Raw genomic sequence first — 24,646 nt, 5'->3', positions numbered from 1 at the left:
ATAAAGAATAAATTCCTCCATTGCCCTCATGTCACTGTTATCCTTCCTACAGAAGCTAAGCTACAGATTATAACATAAAAGTCAAAATATGATATAAAATCAATTTCAAAACAGTAGAGAAGAAGTTATCCATGAAAGCTAAAAGGGAATACTAAATCAATTCTAAGTAGTCTATACTTCTGAGGGAAAAACTTGTTTTCTAAGAGAAATATTCAATATAAATGCGATGATCCAAAATCTCTAGTTTCCCCAAATGAAATGAAACTCTCTAAGAGCCTGTCATCCACACTTGCTTATCAGGTTGACATTAGCAACATCCTGGCCAATAGGATCAATGCAAACACCTAACAAGGTAACTCTACTTCTGCAAGCTACAGTGTGCTCCTTACAGGAGTTCTTGGATGCTCACAGCGGTTTCTAATTCAATCCCAGCTCCAGATCTGGTCATTTCACTTCAGCTTCCCTCTAGTACAGCATACTAAGTATAGCATGGTGTTTAGGGTTCTCAAGTACCCATTCCAATGGTGCTCTGCCACTCACCAATCCTGCAACCTTGGAGGACATGTGTCTGAGACGAAATCTCTTCCCTAAAACTGCTCATTAAAAACTGTGCCTTCCCTACTTCTCTACCCACTTCTCTGCTTGTTCGTGCCAATTTAAAAAATAACACAAACTATAAAGTAATTGTGAATGTGTATTGTTTTTAGTCTTTAATAAGTGGAATATTGTCCCCTTGGTCTCAGAATTAGAATTGAGTCCTAAATGTCAGATTTAGAACTGTATTAATGAAGCCAATGAGTACTAAATTTCAGGGTCTCTCACTTACATGGGCCCATGTCAAGGTTCTGAATATAAATTGGTATTTATAATTGTATGAGATTTAGGACCCACACAACCAGGATCTGCCACTGGTTGTAGATACATTATGGCAGAAACAAACAAAAACAATGAATGCTACTTTAAGAAGTAATTGCCATGACCAGAGGCTAAAAATGAGGAAATTTAAGTTATGTTCAATGCACAATCAGAGTGAGAGGCTTCACCAAGCACCATGAAGTTCTAGCGCTATAGCAGAAGGATTTGGACATCAAAAAGCACTTCTTGGGTAATGCAATCCCCTTTCAACCTACACGTCCTGTAGGCCTACACAAATATTGATTTTTAAACCATTTCCATGTCCTCCTTTCTTCTCTACCCACCCACTTGGTCCAGGCTTTGTTGTAGCAGCTCAGCCTCCACCATCCTGACTTTGCAGTCACTTCCAACACTGGTCTCCATGCTCCTCTCTATTCTACCACCTACACTGAGCCAGAGGATCTTTCCAAAACACAAATCAGGTCATCGCCTTACATAAAAACCTCCCATGTCTTCTGTCACATGCCCCATGAAGTAAAATTCCATAGTGTGATGCACTTGAATTGTGGGAATCTGGTCCATGCCTCCTTCTCCCTTTGCTCATCACTTCCTATTGTGAGCCAAATTGTGTCTGCCAACCCCCCCCCCAAAAAAACTATGGTGAAGCCCTAAGCCCCAGTACCTGTGACTGAGACCTTATTTGGAGATACAGTCTTTGCAGATATCATTAAGTTAAGATGAGGTCCTGGAAAATAATGGACCCTACCTAATCCAATGAGTGGTGTCCTTAGAAATAGAAGGACATTTAGACACAGATACACAGGAAGAATGTCATATGAGGACAAAGGCAGAGACTGAAGTGATGTGTCCACAAGCTGAGGGACACCAAGGGTTTCTAACCACCACCAGAAACTAGGAAAGAGGCATGGAACAGACTCTCCCTCAGAGCCTCCAGTGGGAACCAGCCCTGCCAACACCTTAGTCGGAATTCTAGCCTCCAGAACTGGGAGAGAATAAACTACTGTTGTTTCAATCGAGGACAATCTTGGGAAACTAATATACTCCACTCCCTCACACTTTATACGTGCACTCCTGCCCCACCTCCCCTTGCCATTCCTATGACCAGAACATGTGTCCCTTCTCCACCTCCCTGGTTATGTTTCATTTACCTTCAAAAATCAGCTCAACCACCATATTCTCCTGCAGGAAGCCTTCTCTCATACCCCGTTCACCCAGGTTAGGGCTCCCTGCCAAGCATTTCATGATCCTTGTGTACAATACTAGCACGGCAAGTCAAAAATTACCAACACTTGGTCAAATTTCTCTTGAATGTTGTAGTGCATAAAAATAACTTCAGTACTATTTAGGATATATTGTTCCTTGGAACCCTGGGTCTAGCATCATGCCTGGCACATAGCAAGGTGCTTGAACTTAAAGGGCTGGCTTTTAACTGTTTACAATGGCTTCTCTCTGCCACTGCACTAATTGCACACTATAGACTCCACCAGATCATGAATTCCCAGGGCTTTGTAAACTCCCGTTGTCAGGCATGACATCTGGTACATGGCAGTTGCTCAGCAAGTGCAGACCGCATGGCAGGATGCTAAATGAATGGCACTACGGGTTTGCGTGAAGCATTCGAGGGGAACTGACCGTGTCATCAAACTGGTAGTCTCACTTTCCTGGAAATTGTGGGTGAAGGGATGGATTAGAGTACAGGGCGTCCAACCCATGGCCTGAGGGCCACGTGCAGCCCAGGAGGGCTATGCATGCAGCCCAATGCAAAATTGTAAATTTACTTAAAATATTATGAGATTTTTTTTGTTTTTCTTAGTGTTAGTGCATTTAATGTGTGGCCCAAGACAACTCTTCTTCCTCCAGTGTGGCCCAGAGACACTAAAATGTTGGACACCTCTGGATTAGACAATGTCCCCAGCACCTGTAGAAATGTGGTCTCCCTCACATTGAATTATCTTTCTCGGGACCCATTAACTCCATGATTCTACAAAGTTGTTGGGAATGTTAAAAAAAAGGTTTAAATCAAGCATGATGAAATACAGGGAAGATCATCATGCCAAAAATGCCTGAAGCTTGATTAAAGCAATCAGCTCACAGTGGGCATTATGTTTAGTCAAGGCAGTATTTTGTGAGCAATTGGTTTCTTTGTTTTACTGAATTTCTGAACAGTTAACTTGACATATAAAACCCTGAAAGCTACAGACAATGCATTCTTTGTCATAGTTAAAGTATTGTTATTCAAATGTACATTCTGGATATTTTTTTTTAAATCACATAGTTCTGAAGGTAAATTGGGCCCAAAAGTTTGCTTTTAGTCACTGGCTTAGACTTAGTGGCCAGGGAAGCAATGTTTTGTAAACACAACATTGGAGAACCATTTAATCAAGACTGCATAGATCCTAAGATATAGCCACTGCTGGCCAGTGATTAGAATTAGGCAAACCTTTTCATGGAACTTGACAGTTTTAATGTTGTCAAACACATTCAGCAAATGGGCCTGTATAGTGTGCGGGTCCGAGGCCTGCCCCAGAATCTCCAGCAGGGCCGGGTCTGAGACGAAGAAGAAGCGAGGAAAGCAAAGTCGTTTTCTCTCCAAGTATCTAAGTGGGAAGGGAAAAGATAAAATGTTGTAAACACACAAAGCAAGACTCTAGACATAAATTATTCTGGGTGGGAAAAGAGGGAAAAATTTTGAGACACTCTGAACTTCCTACATCCCGTTCAGTGTTCTGGTTTTGCTGTCCTTACTGGTTCTGCCAGGGAGTATTCCACATTCCGATAGGGAAACAATTTCCCTTGCCAGAACTGCTGGAAGAATTTCTTCATTCTTCACAACTGCACTGTATGCATTTGACTTAATCTAAAAAATCGTATGCTTTCTTGTAGAAAATGGGAAAAATACACACAGGACGTGTTTGTTTTGTTTTATTTGGAAACACAGCACTGTCAGGTAAAGGGTGCTGCATTCACGGAACGGCATCTTTAAAAATCCAATGAATCCATCACCGAAGAAGAAGCAAAATCCAGCTACAAATGAGCTCAGCAAAAGGCCTTGGCTCTGCTCTCTGCTTCCCAGAGTTACAGAGACCCGGTCAGTGTTGCCATCATTGCCCTGCTTCCAACCGCACTTCCGTTTCTCCATTTACTTTATTTTATGATAATTCCTTATGTTATGGGTATTTTTTCTGTTCTTCTCTCTCATACCTATGCTTCTGTATCTTCATTTTCCAGCACATTTTGATATAATTAATGCAGTTTTAATTGCAGTTTCTTTTTGAAATCCTACCATACTTTTAAACTCTGGGGTTTTTTTTTTATTTCTAGTCTTTCATTTGTATTCAATATCATTTATTTCTTATTTTTATTTGTATTATTTATGTCTCCTATATAAAATAATGAGAGAATTATTTTTATTTCATAGAAACAGAATTCTCTTCTTAGTGTTTTTACTAAAAGACTATCTGCATGAGAAGCGGAAGCCGGGTGGCAACCTCAGGGGCATAAACGGGGAACTTTGTTAGTCCGTATTTAATCAACCGCTGGACTTTTGCCCAGTGGGGTGTCCAGGATGAGGGTCAGAGCTAAATTCCTCAGCACAAAAGAGAAGGATTTTCTCAGGCTCTGAGAGAGGCAAGGAAGGGAAGGTCATCTAGGGAGAGGCCAGTGGTAGTGAGGAACTTGGGAAGGAAATGGGCAGGTCTCGAGTGCTGACAGTGGGTGAGCTTGCTGTGTGTGTTGCCATCTTCCCCTTCGAGTCTCACAGAATATTTAGTAAAATATACATTATGAGCTAGTAGTCTCTGGGCAGTTTGGATGTATTCACTTTGACTATGTGAAAAAACACAAAATCTGGCCTCAGAGAGGGAGAAGGATAAAAAGCAGAGGCTGCCCAAAGAGTCTCCTCTTACATACCCCCTCATTTTCTTGAAGTCTTACTTTAATGCTTACAATGTTTTATTTTGTTTGCACTAGCTTTTTACATTCCTTACTTTAAATGTTAACGTTATCGTTTTGAATACCCTAATCCTTCTTATTTATATAACTTTGACTTTTATTCTTATTAACTTCCTTGCCAATTCCTAACCGTCACTTGCCTAGTCTGGTACTGCTCATGAGCCAGGTCACGTTTTCTATCCGTCCAGACCAAGATGGAGGGAGGCACGCAGACAATAACAACCAGACCTCTGTTTCAAAGTAGAGGAGACAACTTATTCCTGACCCCTTCCATCTGTGCAGACCCTCATCAGCATCGGTGAGAGGGTCTTGTTTTTGTGTAAACATTAGGACTCAAGTGTTTATACTGGGCTTGCATATTTTGTCTCATAACTTGTCCTTGGTACCAAGTGCAAAAGCCAAGGGGAGCTCAGTAATAAGTGTGACTAATTTCAGGGTAGACTTTTTCTCTGAGGAGTTATAAAATAATTACATATTATCAAATGACACAGTAGAATGTGTCCATAATAATCTTGAGTGTGTGTGTGTATATCCTCGCAGTTCTGTGTCTCTAGGGAACCCTGACCAATACAATAATCAAAAGTTTACCCAAAGCTTCTCCATACATACTGACAATTCTGAAGAGATTAACAGTTTTAGAAGGGGTGATGTTTAAAAGTCTGTGTATTTCATTTATAAAATAATTCCTGGAAATGAAATGTATATTATGGTAACTATAGTTAATGATATGTATTACATATTTGAAAGTTGCTAAAAGTAGACTTTAAAAGTTCTCATCACAAGAAAAACATTGTAACTACGGACAGTGATGGATGTTACCTAGACTTATTGTGGTGATCATTTTGCAATATATAAACAGGATATGCTGATATAAACAGCATATCATTATGCTGTACACCTGAAACTAATATAATGTTATATGTCAATTAGAACTCAATAAAAAGTAAAAAATAAAATAAAAGCATGTGTAGATAAATGTTTCTACAATAGTATTAATTAACATATTTCTATTTCCACAATTTTATCCTGACTCTCCAAAGGGGAAAAAAAGAAAACTTTTTATTACTCTCGGAATTCACGCAGCCTCCATATACATAAGAGTGTTCTGCATACTGATCTTATTTCCATATAATCTTGACTCTTTGTGCACACTACAAATTGTTCAAGCTGTTCTTGGTTCAGTGTAATGAAATCTGCTGGTTCTTCAGATATTTTTTCAAGAAGGATACCAAAAAAATAGGTGCATTATTTTTTACAAGCGAGAACTGCATGAGAACGTTTGCAAGATCTGGTCCCAGTAATGAAAGGTGTCTTAAATGCTATACTTCCAACATCAAAACAAATCTAATAAATGCTTGGAGACACTATAAGGCTCCAAACTATCAGTTTTATCTGTGCAACGTTGGGCATGAGTTAATTCTCAGCAAAAGAAAACCGACTTGGCTAACTCTAATTTCTCTGGTCCCTTCCACCTCTAGGATGCTAAGAGAGCCTTCAGAGAGCAGTGAACTTACCCAGTGAGGGATTTCTGGCATAATTCCAACTGGTCCAGCAAGTGTGGTAATAGCTGTCCCATAGTTTCATCTCCGACACAACACTGAACCACGTTTGGCATTTCATGCGCCCGATTCATGATCTTCACCCAAGACTTATCGATATTGGAAAAGCGTTTGGCTTCCTGTGAGAACGAGGTGAGAAAGCACACTTGGACATGTCTGTGATCTCAAGGACAGAGCCTTTCACGTACTTTCTGCTAAAGCCAGATTTCTGACCAGTCTGGATACCCCAGCTTTACATGCCTGAAATGTCACGTGGGTTCCAGTTCAGTTCTCCTTGGGCTTTTGCACCTACTGCCCTCTTTCTTAAATAAGAATCTTTAGCTCACCCCTCATACCCCATTATGTTAACTAAAATCAGGAAACAGATACAAAAGTAATAATACAATATGGGGCAATTGGGAAAGAAAGGACATTCCTAATTGTCTCCACTAGTTATCTCTAAATGAAAGAAATTTTTCATTTTTCAAATTTGCTACACTGAGCATTGAATTGCTTGTATATTTAGAAAATAAAATAATAAAAATAGGATACACAATTAATTTTAGCATAATGTTAACATTGCAATTTTTTAAAAAACAGTTTTTGGGGAAAAATTCAAAATGCACAGATTATTTTGAGAAAGTAGGAATAACTTTTATTTTCATCATTAAAACTTTATTTGTTCAATGAGCATGTACCATCAAATATGAGAGCAAGAAACCCCACCTAGCTCCCAGCATGTACAGTAGTACATGCAAATTTCCCTTCTTAGTCCAATTTGAGATTCTTTTCCACCCATCAAGAAGAAAAACACAATGAAATATGAAAACAAAAATAAGTAAATAAACACTTAAAATTTCAGTGTATACATATATTCACTGACAGCCAAACAATAAATCAGCTAATAGATCTGCCCTCTACAATTAAACTGAAAAGGAACCAAAGAGAAAGCTAGACACCCAAGAGATCACTCACCATAATCATGCCTCTAAAACTCAAATGTACAGCTAAAATGTTAGAATTTTGCAAACAAGTCAAGGTAATTAAATAAGAATCCTTGAGATTAGGTTTTAAAATTTTTTTAATATCTCAAAATACAGTCTATATCTACCTAGTGAGATGATTATACTTTGATGAGAAAAACACACTCAACACTTGAGAAGAGGGCCTTTTTGTTTGGGAGCTTTTTTCCGACAGATTTCCACCCCTCAATTTTACAGTTCAGATATAATTGGATATATTGTATAGTGTGAGTTATTTTAAACTGTCAGTAGTAGAAGAACAAATTATCCCACCATTGTTAAGATAACTACTCCATAATTCTACACTGTTCCAAAGTCTACCTTCAAATTATCTGAAGTGTATCAATTATGCAGGGATTCATTCTTTTTTTTAACCTCCAATTTCCTATAAAACCTCACAGCTTTGTAGCATTCGCACTTTGATTCTCACGCCCCTTCTTTTCCATAATTACTCTCTCTTTGAAAAACAGTTCAACAGCAACTACAAAAAAAAATTGGGGAGGTGGTGGCTCAACAGAAGTTGAATTACATTTTTAAAAGAATTATTAGTTATTAGTTCTCTAAGTTAAACACAAAATGAGATCTTTTTTAAAAATTCTGAAACCTTAGGAAGCTGCTTGGCAATATCTCCTCCCACAAAGACGGCTTCTAAGTAAATCCACAAGTTTTGCACCATCATCCAGTTCTCGATGATGTCTGTTGAGTTGGAAAGTAACTGCACCCACTTTTGGATCTGGGCTTTGAATGGCATGTTGTACCTATAATAGGAATTACATTCAGCTTTTAGGGTTTTGTGATGGTTTCATTTTACTGTTGTTTTTTTCAAATAAAAACGGTTTTTAAATATCCTAATTTTTACCTACTTCTTTACAACTCTAATTATGTCACTGGCTTGTAAAATGATGCTACCAAGTGATTAAATCACCACCATTGGTTGGACACTGTCAAGCTAACTTTTTCCCTTTTGATCCATAGCACAGAGCAGTGGGAGACGTGCCCCTAAGGAGCAGAGCAGGTATGAGGTTTCACTCCCCCAGGCTGCCACAGTAGTATAATTCGGGCCCTTGCTGCTGCAGCCAGCAGAGTCATGTTCTTGCTACTGAGCTTCTGTGTAGTTCCATGGCAACAAAGATCTTTGTTTTACTCATCTTTCTTCATAGCACCATAAAGAGCACATGGCACATAGTAGTTGTTCAATAAATTTATCTTGAATGGGTATTCCTCACACAACTCTATGAATTTGATGTCATGAGTAAGCAAGTTTCTCCATCCCTCACACAAATAATTTTCACTTAATTTACATATGTGCCTTCTTTCCCTCCTTAGGGTGTGTCATCTTCCATCTGTCCCCCATTCTGATTAGGTATGAATAGTAACTAAATTCCTTAAATCTCACCAACCCCTAAGTTGTTCAGACTTACTGTTACCAATGATCTAAATCTCCAAAACCAATTTTTGGAGTATTTTTATGTTATCTTTTATTGTTGTTCAAGTACAGTTGTCTTCTTTTCCCCCCACTACTGCTCCCCACCCTGGCCCATCCATCCCTGCCTCCCACCCTAAATCCTATGCTCTTTGGCTTTGTCCATGTGTCCTTTATATATGTTCCTTGATGACCCTTCCCCTGTTTTCCCCCATTAGCCTCTCCCCCTTCCCCACTGGTTACTGTCAGTTTGTTCTTTATTTCACTGTCTCTGGTTATATTTTTCTTGCTTGCTGTTAGGGAACCTTAGTGCACTGTTGGTGGGAATGCAGCCTGGTGCAGCCACTGTGGAAAACAGTATGGGGTTTCCTCAGACAACTAAAAGTACAACTGCCTTCTGACCAAGCAATTCCACTGCAGGTATTACCCTAAGAACCCTGAAACACCAATTCAAAAGAACCTATGCACCCCAATGTTCACAGCAGCACAATTTACAATAGCCAAGTACTGGAAGCAATTTAAGTAAATGAATCAGTAAATGAATAGGTAAAAAAAACTATGGTACATTTACATAATGGAATACTGTGCAAGCAAAAAGAAAGGAGCTCTGACCCTTCACAACAGCGTGGATGGAACTGGAGAGCATTATGCTAAGTGAAATAAGCCAGGTGGTGAAAGAGAAATATCATATGATCCCACCTATAAGTGGAACCTAATCTAAAACCTAATTTTATATTCCAGAGTATTTCAAACACTTAGATGCACCCAGTAAATGAAAAGAATAAGAATTTTTTTAATTATTCATACACGTGTACACTGAAAAAAGAGTGGCATTTTAAAGAGAGTATACTAATAAATATGTATCTCATTGATATCCAGTCTACGTGATTACCACATATCAAAGAAGATCCTAGTGAGCAGAATTACTTCAGAAAGAGCAAAGGGAAGCCATGAACCAAGGAAATGCAAGTCCCTGGGTCTGAGGCCAAAGCAGGACAGCTTTGCTGTTACTGTCAAACAGTGTTAGACTGGTACCAGCCTGTACCATTTTACTTTTCTTTATGAATTAAATCCACTATCTTGGTCATGAAAGGATGTACACTTCTAGTCCATAAACTTGTTGGCCAAAAGCTTTTCCAGGTAGAACAATTATGTTGAAATCCAGCATAATTTTCCCCCAGGACGCTAGAGCCTTCTGAGCTGTCAGCTGTGTGGCGGGCTTGTCAGCAGCCAAGTTGAAATGTTCCACGAGATCCACTTGGCTAATTGCACAGTTGCGTTACTTTGTCTAACAGACAGTCTCAGACACACTCCACAAATACAGGGTAATGAAATAAAAACTGTAATATGCATGCTGTGCCAAAGAACTGAGTAAAAAATCAGTATTGCAAATATGGACTACATTGTAGGAAGGGTACTGTTGCATTTTGTAAACATTGATTTCCCTGAAATGCTTGGTCTTATGGTTCCTAAATCCCAGAAAAAGATGGAGTTCCTCCTACCTGTTGCTCAGCAGGGAGCCCAGCAGCATCAAGCTGTCCTCCATGTTGGCGATGATTTCCGAGGTGCTGTCTCCACGCAGAAGGAGTTCTCCGCGGGCTTTAAAGCTGCCAAACGTGAATGTTTTGGTGTCCCACTCATTAATCACTTGCTTCAGCTTTTGCTCGATGTCTCTCTCTTTTACAGCGCCGATACAGATGTCCTATTAAAATGGCAAGCTCTCGTTTTATCACCTGAAAGGCACACAGCCTTCTCTGATAGTCTATGTTCAACGGAGGGCTTACCTCCACTCTGCTTCATATGTACCCATAAATACTCATATTCCCAGAACTAAGCTGCAATATAATACATGGTATTTGTGTATGTACTTACACAAATAGAGAGGGAGGTGGAGATAATACTAATTAACCGAGCCATAATTTTAAAAAAATCCCCACCAAATTATTCCAGAAAGTTAACAAAAAAGATGCAACAATGTAATATTATTCAACTCCAGGAGAAAAGGAAATCTTGCCATTTACGACAACATGGATGGGCCCTGAGGACAATAGGTTAAGTAAGATAAGACACAGAGGAAGACAATATCATACCCATTACATGTGGAATCTTAAAAATCGAACTAAAAAAATGGTGAATTGGTGGTTACCAGGAACTTGGGGGGGGGGGGATGGGAGATATTTAAGGGTACAAACTTGCAACTAGTAAATGAATAAGTTCAGAAGATGTGATACACAGCACAAGTGATTGTAGACAAGAAAATTATATTATAAACGTTAAACTTGCTAAGATCTAGTTGCTAAAGACTAGATCTAAACTGACCTCACCACTAGAAGAAATGGTAATTATGTGATAAAAGAGGTGTTCCAACACTGCGACATAACTGCAATATGAATGTATCAAATCAATATGTCATACACCTTAACCTTACACAAAGTTGTATGTCAATGATATCGAAAATTTTAAATGGGTATCAAAAATATGCAACAAACATTTAAGTTCTGAAACTTTAACCAGACTCAAAATTTAACGTGTCTCCAATTTAACTCAAATCCATGCAGTATGAGAGAAGGCTCTAGCAGAAACCTGATTTCTTCCCAACTCTGAGCACTTTCCCAGTCTCCTCCACAGCCTTACCTTCTCCCGGACCACGAGTCAAGTCCTGCTCTTGCTCTCCCTCACCCCACTGCTCTACCCCCTCTCTAGCTCAGCTCATCTATGCCCCTTTCATATCTCTAGGCAAGACCCACATCTGATTTGCCTACCGGATTTCTCTACTTAAACACATAAGGGAACTCCAAACACAATTTGTGTAATATCAAAGTCATGCCCAAAATCAAGTTCACAGTCTTTGTACGTTGTCACTCAACCTGATTCCCTTCCAATATTCCCAACTCAGTGATAAGCCCCCATCATCCATCTAGATTTCTCAGCGAATCTAGGGTCCATCTTTAGCCCCTCCCCCTTGTTTCTCCTACTGTGTTTCCTCCAGCACCAAATTCCACCCAGTTTTACAATCTAGAGATCTCTTTAATCTTTCCTCCCCTCTCCAGCTTCACTAGCTGGCCACTCATCCGACGCACCATCATCTCTTGCCTTGGATATTCTTACAACTTCCCAAATGGTTCTCCTATCATCCCCTTTGCCGTCCTCTAATCCTTTCTCCGCTCAGCTACCAGAGTGAACTTCATAACATGAAAATCTAACCATGGCATCTGCTGCTCCAAATACACATTCCAGATGACTCCTCATTCCTCCAGAGCCTAAAATCAATTAATTGTTCCAGCCCCACCACACCTTCCCTGTCTCAGCAATCTCCTCTCTCCCCCAGCCCAACCCCAGGCGCTCTGGCCTTCTTTGGCCCCCCACAAACACCTCAGACCCTTCACACATGCTTTTCTCTCTGCCTGGCATTGTCTTCTTTTCTTTTTTTGCATTTTCTAAGCCTTTCATCGCCACCACACAAGCACACTCCCCTTACACAGTGGGTTCTGTGCATGAACCCTACCCTGTCCTACCTTTATCACCCTTCTCCCACCCCCTAGAGAAGTCAAGCCCCTTTTATTGCAGTGACTCCATAGGCCATCATACTTCCCCTTCAATGGTACTCACCACAGCTTGTAACTATAGCCTTTTTTGTATAAATATTAGATTAAGCAAATGAACTGATGAACTATGAATACAGAGATGCAACCTTATGTCCACAACACTTAGCACAGAACCTGTCACATAAACATTTGCTTAAGGAATTAATAGTTGAATACCAGGGGGAAAAAAGAGTTTTAATTGTCCTGGCATGGTATACTGATGCAACATTCCACAATGAAGGAACACTATCAGATGAATTCCACGGGTCCTCCCAGCCCCCCACCCCAGCATGCTGTCTCTCAGCTGTACCTCTATCTCCTCTTTGTATTTCAGAAGCGGTGCCTCCATGATGTTCCTTAGCTTAAAAGCTTCATTCCCCACATCCAGACGGTGCCCAGTGAGAGCAGCAATCCTTCCCCAGTGCCTCTCCACCACGGCCTTGTTGGCCATGCGCTCCAGCAGCGGGCAGCACTCGCTGAAATCATCGATGGTCTTCTTCAGGTCCAGAAAGGCCTGCCAGTCCTTTGAGGCGCGGGGCAGCTTCCGACATCTGTGAAGGGAAGGCACCGGGAAAGTTCATTCGAATCTGAGCCCAGAAGTCCAAGTCCAAGATTGTCCGCCAGCATTTCTATCAAAAATAGTCATTGTAAATACCTATCACATTTTTAAATCTCATGAGTCAGATGATACCTGTTAGTATGTTTTTCTAACAATTACTCCTCCCAAACAACTAACTAGATAAAAGGGCATTATTTTAAAAGCTAGAGGTGTCTGTTGATTCAATTCAATTCTACAAACACGTCTTGAAACTCTCTACCAAATACAAAGCACAGCAGAGAAAGTATCTGGCTGGGGACCAAAAAAAAAAAAAAATACAAGTGACCCTCCATTATCTCTGGGTTCAATATTAAACAGGACATAGAGAAATGACTGGGCTCTTACTTTTATTCCAGAAAATCATTTAACATTAACTTTTGAGTGTTTGATAAGTATAATATAAATAGATATCAGCTCTACTGAGCTGTAGAAAAGCCCCAGACAAGATGCATCCCAGCTTAACGGATGTGCCTGTCTCCCTGTGTACACACACGGGGTAATGAATAAGTAGCATTTGACAAGGGTGGTGTCAGACAGACAACTGCAATGCAGCATAACGTGCTTGCAAAACATCCGCGTGAAAAGAGAACTTGACAGCCACTCAAATAAGAAAGCATTGGAGGTTTAATAGCGCTGAGTGTGTAGAACATTTAACTTCTCACCTGCTCTGGAACTCTAAAAGTTCATTGTTGATTTTTTCAATATTCACTTCTGACCACAGGATATCATGGTAGCTATTTACAGTTTCTATCACACTGTTGTACAGAGTATATATTTTCTGGAGAAAATTCAGCTGCTTCTTTATTTCGAGAAGCTGAGGATACTGGGTAACTGGCAGGCCAAAAAGCTCCTCTCCCCCAGTATAGGTGATGTATTTCCGATAGATATTATCAAATTGATTCTAATAAAAAAACACAAGTGAAAAACTTACCAAAATAATTTATACATGAACAAACAGGCAAAGGAAAAAGAAAATTGGCAAATCAGCAAATCATCAATGTATGAACTCTGAGCCCATATATGGAAAACAGTGTGGTGATTGTCAGGGGGAGAGGGTGTAAAGGGACTAAATGGTAATGGAAAAAAAACACAATAAAAAATGTTTTAAAGAGAAAAATACTGAGTGTAATTAATTTCACAGAAACCAATTCTAATTGTAACCATAGCAAATCATACTTTTTTAATGTAAGCACATACCATATTCCACAATAAGCCTTTGTTGTTCATGGGGGAAAATTATGTGCCTAAAACACATTAAGGTTTCAGTTGTGTAGAAGGTCATGGACACTGAAAAGGTTACCTGAAACATGATGAGCCTATCCCTGGCTTCCTGGGGTTTCAAGCCACTGGCCATTGGACCATTCTGAAATAAAGAGTTCAAATAACTGTAAAATAGAATAACACATCGGCATACAAATTCCATGAGCTCAAAGTATTTGAGCATCAAAGTTAGTGTTCATTCATGTCATATACATGATAAGAACCAGTTTTTCATTTTAAAAGGACTCAGGAAAGGAACTCATTTGGGAACATTTTCAAGCCTCACTCCAGTTAACGGCACAACTTCCACATGTCAAGAAATTTTGAAAATTAAAAATAGGTGCTATTCACTTCCTAGATATCAAGGCAGAGGTTAGTAACCACTCTATAAGAAGCACATATGATGTCCTGCTTTTGAACTAAAGCACTAACGCCAAAAATCTCACAGATTTAACCATTCTATCAGCTATTTGTAAAGTAACTACAATGTTAACATTCCAGTCGGGTTTTCCTGCATTAGAACACCTTAAATACATGGGTCGCTGTGCTTCTGCACCCATGAAGCTGGTGCATGGGACAAATTCCCTAACTTCATTAACTTTGTCGTTTGGTGTGCTACCAGTTCATAGGAACGTATTTTACCCTATGCTCTACTTACTGCCCTTCCGTAGCATATAATAATCAGCTAGAAACGGGTCTCACTACACAACATACTCCCAGCAGAAGGTTGTGCACTAAAACTCATACACATGTGATAAAATATGGACTCCATCTGCCTTGTCCAGTCTTGTGCCTTTGGCCCCAAAGGCAGGTCTGGCACACGCAGGGCACGCTGCAGTACTTGTGGAACTAATGAGTGCCATGGGAAGGAGGACCATTGTAACTGTACGTAGATAGTTTTTGTCTACACAAATTTCAAAAGCTACCAAAGAACTCCAGCAACAGTCCAATGATGTAATATAAATAGCACGTTTAAATTCCCCATTTCCTACTGAATAATTCTGTATGAACTCTAAGAGGAAAGAATGTGAAAGGGAAATGGCTTTGCTTTTATGAAAATTAAATTCCCATTCCTATACAATTTCATTAAATTTGAAACAACCATTAAACAACAACCACATTTTGCATTCCACACCCTTGTATTCCCATTTACTACGTGTGGACACAAAAGTGGGACAGTAAAGAAGGCTGGTCAGAAAAACTGATTCATTTGAAAAACGGTGTTGAAAGAGAGCTCTGTGGGCACCCTGGGTGCCAGAAAGATGAACAAGTGCATCCTAGAGCAAACTGAGTCTGAAACATCACTGGAGGCGAAGTGACAAACTGAAGCTGTCCTGCCTTGGGCACATCGCGAGAAGGCAGGGTTCTTTGGAAAAGACTGTAATGCCGGGGGAAATGGGAAGCAGCAGGAAAGAAGGAAGACCAAACATGAGACGCATTGGCAACATAAAAGAAGCCGTAGGCGTCAGTCTGCAGGGGCTGCGCAGGGCCAGTGAGGACAGGACAGTGTGGACGCTGCTCATTCATAGGGTACCAGAAGTGGGAGCCCATGTAACACATACACATACACACACACACACACTTGCATGCTCTTTTCACTCTTCCCTGAAAATACACACAGAAAAAGCTAGAGTCATACCAAATCATACTCCAGACAGAACTGCTGACAGTCTTGGTGGAAGATTTCCACAGTACTAATAAGCTCTTTCCTGAAACTGGGCTGCAGTGAGACTAATTCATTCTGAACTTCACTGGCACGTGCTAGAAGCTTCTCCCAGGCATAACGCAGGGTATCGACTTTATCCATCTCTTCCTTTGCTACCAGAAGCCCATACTTGTTAAGCAGCGCGTAGGATTCCTACACAAAAGAAGAAAAATTTAATTCCTTCCCATCAGATGCATAAATCTACACACAGTCACTCATTAAAGAGTTAGAAGGGGAAAGACTGGCATTATCAGGACCTGCCCAGAGAAGTACTCAAATTGCAAACTGTAAAAGCTTAAGTGAGCGGCTGAGCCCCTGAACCTCAGGTCTTCATCTGTAAAATGGGAAAACTCCCTGGCTGCTTCACAGGATTTTTGTGAACCTCAAAAATATAATTTTAAAATGGGGTAGGATCCAGGGTGGGAGGTGGGGATGACTGGAGTGGGGAGAGTGGTGGGGGCAAATAGAGACAACTGTACTTGAACAACAATTTAAAAAAGAAAATAAGAAAAAAGATATCATTTTAAAATGCATTTTGAAAACTATAAATCATTATACAAATAAAAACTATCTGTCTCGTATTTCACTTGCTGGTAAGAGGTTCCAATAGTAAGACACAGAGGATGTTCTTGAATCACTGCCTGGGCCGTGTTGTTGCCCTCAGAATGCAAAATCCTGGATGACCCTCTTGGCTAGAACATTAAAATGAGGCAAGAGTTGGCTTTCATGAGGGAAAAAAAAACTTTCCCTAAATATCTCTGGCCCCTTCTCCCACTGTTACTCCTCCCCATAGAGGTAGGATGGATATCTCATTGTTGATTTGGGAAAAGACTGTTACTTTGGGAAAACACAGCCCAGGGCCCCTCCACCTCTTCCCTGTTTCTTTTTGGAGGCATGCCTCTGATCGGCAGCCCCATCCAATAAAATGGTGCAGGCTCCAGAGGCCTGCAGCTTTCCAGTGCTGCCTCCCGTGGGTGAGTGGGCCCAGTTCTGGGGTTCAGCACTCACAAGCCCACGTGTGTACGTAGAGTAGAAGTGGAGGGTATAATGGGAATATGAGAGTTATACACGAAATCATGCCTCCCAAATAAGTCCTATCCATAACAAATGTAGGAGACCATCCTGTGTGGCATGGGTCCAGCCCCCAGTGGCAAACATTTACTGCAAAGTAACTTCCTAAAATCCATGCTAAACCTTGCAAGGATGAGTGTAACCGGTTCAACCACTTTTCATTTGCAAATATCCCTCTTCTGTGATGTGATTAGCATCATTGGCTCCTTTGTTTTCTGTAAAAGGTAACCACCTAAAGCAAACCTGTGAAAAGTAAATGAGGACCTTCTTGTAATGTGCAGAGATAGAAATAAAGGCCTGTCATGGTGAAGGCCGTGGCTTTTGCTCCCCTTGAGAGAAAAGCCATGCTGTCCTTTTTCCTCCAGCGGGCCGGTGTCTGCATCAACAAAGATTGTATTTTGATCTTGACTGCTTGACTAATAGTTTTGCCTTAACTCTCACGTGGAGAAAGCCAGGTTGTCAGTCACTGGGCCTCCTCTCCACGCCCCAGCAACTCCCCTGGTCCTGCACAGAACAGGGACTCTTTGCCTTGATGTTTCTTTCCATTCCCAAGAAGACCACAGTGGACTGTGTGATCCCCCAGACCGACCACAGCAGAAGTTCAAATGTGCAGTCATCTGCACCGTGTTAATCATAATTTGAAATTTCTAAAAATTCAGAGATGGTCCAAAAAAATGTGAGCTTGAGTATGATCCTGAGCATCAGAGTATGAGTCCAGACATGCAAGCTATGGTGTGAGGAGAAGACAATGTTTTTATGTCTGGAATTGTTTTAATGCTATAAGTATATGTGCCATTTAAAAGAATAAATATAGTAGCCCATTCCTAATAAAACATTTTCATCCAGAAAAGATAGTACAATAAAAACAAAAGTAATGTGCAACACTAACCAAGTTGCATAACTTCATTGACCCTCTGTTTCCTTGTATGTAAAGTGGAGGTTGCAGGAAGGATTAAATGAGTTAATACAGAATTAATGCATGAATGGACACCCCATCCATGTCCTGTGTCCCCAACTGCTGGGAGTGAGTGGCTGTGGGGATCACACTACTGTCTTCCTAGGAATTTCTTCTCAGCTGAATGGGAGCCTCCTCATGGGGAGATTATGGACAATAACCAACAGACTTAGGGGGACAAAGGGCAGTCCCCTTGCCTCGAGGTGGAAAAAAATTGTGTGATACAATTCATGTTCCTCTGCCCCCCATGGGACCAGGTAGAAATCAATCTACAGCTAAGATCACATCCTCACTTTTCAACCCTGAACCTGACCTCATGCTTTCCTGTTTCCCTCACTACAGTCCTCTGGGGAATACTCATCAGTAAATCACTTTTCCAGAAATCCTCATCTCGGGTTCTGTCCCTAAGTATCTAATACTGGCCCACAAAAGGTGCCCTATAAGGGTTAGATACCATATTTGCTGAAATCGTTGTTCTTAGGTTCAGCATCCAGTACCTCTAGTCCACACATGGTCAGTATTTCAGCTCATCTCACCCAACAGGAAATAACTCTACCATGAGCAAATGATTAGCAGTTACCTCAATAGGTCCTACTTGAAAGTCAATGGGAATTTGCTGCTCCCTGATTTCCTTCAGTGCTGCCATAGCAATCCGAATGTCATCTAGGTCTTTAATTGGACGATTCAGTTTCTTACTGAATTCTTCAATAAGTGTAAAAACATTTTCCATCTCACTCCTGTATTTTTTGTTACAGTGACGGCCAATGACAACCATCCAGGCCTTTGTCTCGGCAGTCAAGGTGAACTTCAAGTCGGCTGTAAACCCAAGGGCCCACAGTTCAGTTTGGAACGCTTGAACCAATATAAGAAGACCCAGCGCAACTCTTCGCCAACAATAAATATTTTGCATATGAATAGCTCTCTAAACACATGAAAAGTCAAACTGGAAAAAATTCATTTTTCTTTATCATGATATATTCATTTATTATATAAAGCTTGTTTTCTAGTAATTAAAAACACACTTCAAAATGCTAAAAAAAAGTACATATCGAAATCATTGGAATGTAGCTTGAAGTTCACTCCACTTATTTATTAAAGAAAAGGTAGCCCTGGCTGGTGCGGCTCAGTGGATTGAGTGCCGGCCTATAAACCAAAGGGTCACCAGTTCAATTCCCAGTCAGGGCACATGCCTGGGTTGCAGGCCAGGTCCCAAGTAGGGGGGCATGTGAGAGGCAAACACCCACTGATGTTTCTCTCCCTCTTATCTCCCTCCCTTCCCCTCTCTCTAAAAATAAATAAAATTCTTAAAAAAGTAAAGAAAAGGTAAAATTTTATAGCAAATATAACAGACCCCCTTTCTCTGAATTAGCATTTATTTTCAAGGTTTAGCAGCAAAGTGTTCAAAATAGTCCACAATCAATAATTATGCAGACGGGAATTAAAAACAAGTCCACAAATTGGTCTTAAAGCTTGAGGACCATAAAAAGAAAGTCAATCTTTAAGACAGCTACAACTCCCTGGAATACTAATGTCGGTGAAGAGGCAGAACAATACTGCTGAATTTTTATGTCTGTCTGAGAGAAAACAAACCAACCTGTGTACAGAGCAATGGCACCCACGCAGATACACTCAGGCTCAGCCGTGATTTTCTGCTCTAGGTTTTGGAAATAGATAATCTGGGATTCAAATTCAGGAAGCAGGGGGTTTTTCATAATAAATGTCATAATGGTTTCTTCTTTCTCCTTTTGCCAAATGTGATTGTAGCATTTGAAGCAATCCATGGATGTAATAACTTCCTAGGATACAAATAGGATTATTTGTGTTGAGATGGAAGAATCAGAAGTGGCATCACGCTGACAGTGAATATTTGCCGATTGCTGATGGTTCCCCTGGTTTCACTAAAATATTGAGTTAGTGAACTGCATGATTGGTTGGAAACGTCACAAAACTGGGACCATGCACAGTAATGTGAACAGTAACCCAGGACTAGTAACCGTGAAATGGCAGCCATCCCTAGCCAAAAGAAGAGGGGGACAGTTTCTTGAAAGTAGAAAAAAAGAGTCTACGAAAACTCTTATGAACAAGACCCTCTTGAATGGATCTGGACCTTGGATCAAAAGTCACAGCTCGAAATCATGCCACAGAGAATACTCTAAAGAAAAAAATACCCTAAGATCACTCTCTTTCCCCCAGCCCAATTTCTCCCCCAAGACACTCCCTGGTAGAGTCTACTGAAACTCTCAATGGAAATCTATTGACTTCCTCCTTAAAGTCAGGGAGTGGAGATTGTATCTGGAGGGGCAAACAGAAAATATCCAGCATCACACCCCACTGCACTGAATCACATAAAATGTAAATTCATTGAATGAGGACTGACATCTGTATGATATTCAATCTTCCCATCTGTTTGTTTAATTCCTTGTTAAGTTTTAAAGTAATCTCCATAGAGACTCCACATAAGTCTTAGTACATATGTTCCTGGGTATTTCTCAGTGATGCTGTTTCCCACTATTTTTATAAATGGCTATAGATGGCATATAATTTTAAAAAACTGATTTTACAAAAACAGGCCTGTTTGCTAAAACGTTTGCTTCTGTAAGATGAACCATCTCACTCACAGTTGGTAACTAGGGATTGCGGGCAATACAATGCGCAGGTCCCTTTATCAAATGCCAGGTCCCCTAGCGCAGTATTTTGTATCAACTAGAGCAGCCGGTCACGGATGGGAACAATCCTCCGGGCCACACACCCTTCACCTCTTCTTCCCTTTGGGCCAATTTACTCATCACTTTGTTCTGAGAATGTTGTCACAGTCCAACTTGATCTTTGTGTATTTTATCCTTATTTCCATAACTAAGTGGCTTCAATTGTTTCTTATACCACCTTCTACCAAGTTTTTTTCTTTCTGATAGTACAGTTCTATACTTTTCAGGATGTTATTAAACGGGTTAACATTTTACTATGATTGTTATTGTTTTTCTTGCTACTCTGGTTATGAAATTTCCTAAGTTTTGTGTGTGTGCCTCAGTCCTGCTTTTCTCAAAATCCCTATTTTATTAAATGTGCAAATTTGCAAAACAGAATTTTCAGGACCACATCAGTTGCATTATAACAGAAATGCCTATAATTATCTTTCAACTGACTACTATCTAACCCTTATTGGGCTTTTTTTTTTCATATTATCCTCTTAGATTTACTTGGTAGATAATCATGTCATCTACAAGGAATTAAAAAAAACTGTCTCCTCATTTATAATGTTTCTAGCTCTCAGGAATCAACTTTTTCTATTGGCTTACATTATAATTTCAGAGTAACATCTGCTTAAGGAAAAAATTTAAATTGAGATAGAATTAAAATGCAATTATTTGAAAAAATAGAGTATTTTGAACAGCATTCTAAATGGTCCAATTAAATTAAGCAAATCACACCAAACCAAGAAGTAGCTTCACTGCAACTCCCAATATGCAGCTCAAATGCCCCTCAGAGATACAGGTATAACAGGTGTTGAGACTTCTCACCCATTAAAATGCAGAAAGCTAAGCCTGTCACTGCTGTCCCAACCAAAACTGCTCCCCAGACAAAGGCTGAAGTGTTAACAAGAATGCCTAGAATGCACAGCAACAGCAGACAGGCATTCACAAACGTGTGATGGTTTGGAGAATGAATTACAGCTTATCAAAGATCATTGGATACTGGTAGAAATTCCAGAATCCTATGCTCTTTCAATATCTAAGAGTTTATAATATTAAAATATACCCTGTTTTAGACTTTTCATTTATTCTTATCTAGAAGTGTCAGTCTTTATTAAATTGGAACTTTTCAGAGTGGAGATAACCTAGGGCTTAAAGGAAAAGTTACATGAAGTACATATGTAGAGCTATTTTTTGCTTATTTGTTTATTTTTGTCAAGGTTATCTTGATTGCTTCATCTAGCTAGCTCATCTTTTTAAGTCTGGCAATGTTATAAGTTGATGAACAGCCTATGAAAGTGCTGAATGTAGGTCAGGTTTATACTCTGATCCAATCAACTATGGCAAGAGAAAAGGGGCTTTATCCTGGGATTTTGTGTGGTTGAGAGAGAAGCATTCAGAAGGGTCTATGGCTGTGGCGGGTTGGCCGTGTCTAGCACTTATGACCAAGCACTCATATATCCTCCAGAAACAATTTCCCGGTCCTATCAAACTGGAAAACATCCTTCAAGTTATTCTAGGTGCCAACCTTTCCTATTACTTTAAGGAAGATTAATATCTGTACATTTCCTCCACATAATAAAAAAAGCATATGCAATAAAAGTGACAAAGAGATAAGTATACTTGTTGCCAGCAGTACGTGAATTTCAATTGCTACGTCTTACCCTGAGATTTTCATAGTAGAGGCTGCTTATGTTAAGAGGAAGAATGGACTTTATTATTGATTTATTTCATTCTATTTTCCAGATTATGAGACATTGGAAAATATATCTGAATGGTCATTATCATCATAGAATACTCTACTTAGCATTATCATTTAGTATAGAGCTTGATAAACTAAGTACTACATGAATATTTGTTAAATTGAATTATGTGAACACTGTCTCTAGGGCAAAATTAAATACAGGAACTTCCATATATTAAGAAAGGAAAATTGAAAGTGCACAAAAGCAAAGGCTCCCAGTTCTCTTGGGAACACATTAAAATTAAATTTAATATTCTCCCACATGGTTACAGCAATGGTAGCCTTTCAAAATGCTTTCAAAATAAATAAAACTCTTTCCATCAAAACTAAGTAATAGAAAAGGTGTATTTATTGAATAGCAACTATTTCCTCAACATTAAAAACTATTTTAAAGAGTCAACAGATCTTAATGACAATGTGAACACAGATATTTTTTAAATAGAAATTGACTTCAAGGTTTTGAGTCTTTCTGACCATAAGAACAGATTTTTCCCAAACAAAAAAGGGAAAGGTAAAAGAACAGGTTGGAAATAAAAACTTACCCAAATTTCCACCCATATCCAGTACAACTCTGCACTGAAAACACTAATGTTTTCTCTATTTCTCAGTATTATCTGATTTCCACATGGCAATATACATACATTTTCATCTGATATATTTCAAGATTTGCCTGACTACACAAATATGAAAAATTGACTGTAAATCTTATTCTATTTCAAATGCACTAGTATCACTGACTCTATGAAGGTAAACTATAACACCAGTCAGACTTGTGCTTTGGGACAGACAAAAAAATTTAAATTAGATTTGAACTAAATAAATAGGCTAAAGGCACTAAAGAGAACACAATATAAAAACATAGTAATAATTTCTCTCTTTCATCTTGCAATCTAGAATGAGTCTTCAAACAAACATTTGCTGAGCACGTACAAGGTACCATAAGCAACTGACTAAAGGCACAGTAGCTGAGACCCCAGCTACATGTAGGATAAGCTTGTGATGTTCAGCTTCATACAGGTACATGTTAAGAAGCATAGGGCCCTGGCCAAAAATCTTTGTGACATACCTTTTTGGTGGAGTTGATGATTGTGCTAAGCACAGAGACTAATTTTACAATCTCTTTGTTGTCAGAAACATTCTTATAGTAGTTCCTGGTTTGCACAGGAATGGGTAAGTTTACAGACGCTATCTCAAAAGTATCTAAAAGCAGAAAAAGACAAAAATGTTTATATCAACAGCATAGGGAACATACTTTAAAAAGAGGAGGGATTTCTATAATGGTAAAGTAAGGACCTTTGAAAATCTTTATAAAAGGAAAAAACATTGAAAAATTGTCAATATCAATTTTTCAGAACTCCGAATATTAACCAAAGCTTGCAATAATCCAACAAACATTTGTTTAGTCAAGAAAAAAGCTAAATCTTGTAACAACAGTGAGTTTTGTGGAGTTCTATGCCCACTGCCCCCTCCCTGCCTATGCAGTAGCCTCAAGAGACATCAGGCTTGCAAACACTGTGATTCAAAACCGCAGCCCTGCAGTCACCAGAGGGGCCAGACTGGGTGTGGAGCTCCTCAGGAAACCCAATAAAGTTGTCACTATTTGACCTGTCTGGACACTCCCTGGAAAAGCCCAATTCAAAGAGTTTATTTAACCTCACTCAAAGCTCAGTAAGTAAAAAATAAAACACTTATCTCCAAGGCATTTATCAAATATAATCAGCAACAACTGTTTAACTTTACAGCTGCCTGTGGCAATGCTACCAGTTGGGGCAAACAGGAGGTTGACCAAAAAAGTTAGAGATCTGGGGAATGAAATGTCCACAGAGGGCGCTGTAGAGCCCTGACATATTCCTGGAGCTCAAGAAGGCCACCCATGTGTACAGAGGTAGGCACATGCCCAGGGAAGACCTAAAAATGCCCCATTCTTTTAGCTCTGGCTAAACTTCAGGCTTTGCACAATCAGTGAATAAAGACTAAGGCAGTGTTAAAACATACTGAGCTCTCAGGGTGCTGAATGCATAGCGCTCCAACATGCACAGCGTCCCCAGGCAAGGGTGGAAGGCTTCTGGTTCAAAGCATTAAAGGAAGTCTCTGTGCAATCATTAGTTGACCACTCAGCTAATCAAGCAGTGATTACAATAGTACATACCCCAGGAAAGACACATTTTATAGAATCAGTCCGGGAAAGTCAATGAAGAAACAAACAGTAACAGCAACAGAAGTCTAGAG

At 39.7% G+C, this 24,646-nt stretch overlaps 1 protein-coding gene across 2 annotated transcripts in view; it reads right to left on the bottom strand.

The window, feature by feature from the left end:
* The window catches only part of DNAH5 (dynein axonemal heavy chain 5), a 244,307-nt gene that overhangs the window by 120,328 nt on the left and 99,333 nt on the right, over positions 1-24,646 (bottom strand). For both annotated transcript variants that reach the window (XM_036020259.1, XM_036020258.1), the window contains exons 22-32: positions 23,484-23,617; positions 19,578-19,779; positions 18,564-18,799; positions 15,892-16,110; positions 14,293-14,355; positions 13,655-13,893; positions 12,705-12,945; positions 10,313-10,512; positions 7,992-8,145; positions 6,342-6,505; positions 3,317-3,473 (exon numbers count right to left, since the gene is read on the bottom strand). In XM_036020259.1, coding sequence (XP_035876152.1) covers positions 3,317-3,473; positions 6,342-6,505; positions 7,992-8,145; positions 10,313-10,512; positions 12,705-12,945; positions 13,655-13,893; positions 14,293-14,355; positions 15,892-16,110; positions 18,564-18,799; positions 19,578-19,779; positions 23,484-23,617 — 2,009 coding nt within the window. The remainder of the gene's footprint in view (positions 1-3,316; positions 3,474-6,341; positions 6,506-7,991; positions 8,146-10,312; positions 10,513-12,704; positions 12,946-13,654; positions 13,894-14,292; positions 14,356-15,891; positions 16,111-18,563; positions 18,800-19,577; positions 19,780-23,483; positions 23,618-24,646) is intronic.

The sequence above is a fragment of the Phyllostomus discolor genome, chromosome 3 (genome assembly GCF_004126475.2).
Source record: "Phyllostomus discolor isolate MPI-MPIP mPhyDis1 chromosome 3, mPhyDis1.pri.v3, whole genome shotgun sequence".
NCBI classification, from domain to species: Eukaryota; Metazoa; Chordata; class Mammalia; order Chiroptera; family Phyllostomidae; genus Phyllostomus; species Phyllostomus discolor.
Note: the sequence above shows the minus strand (reverse complement) of the source record. Positions and strands in the feature narration are given on the sequence as shown.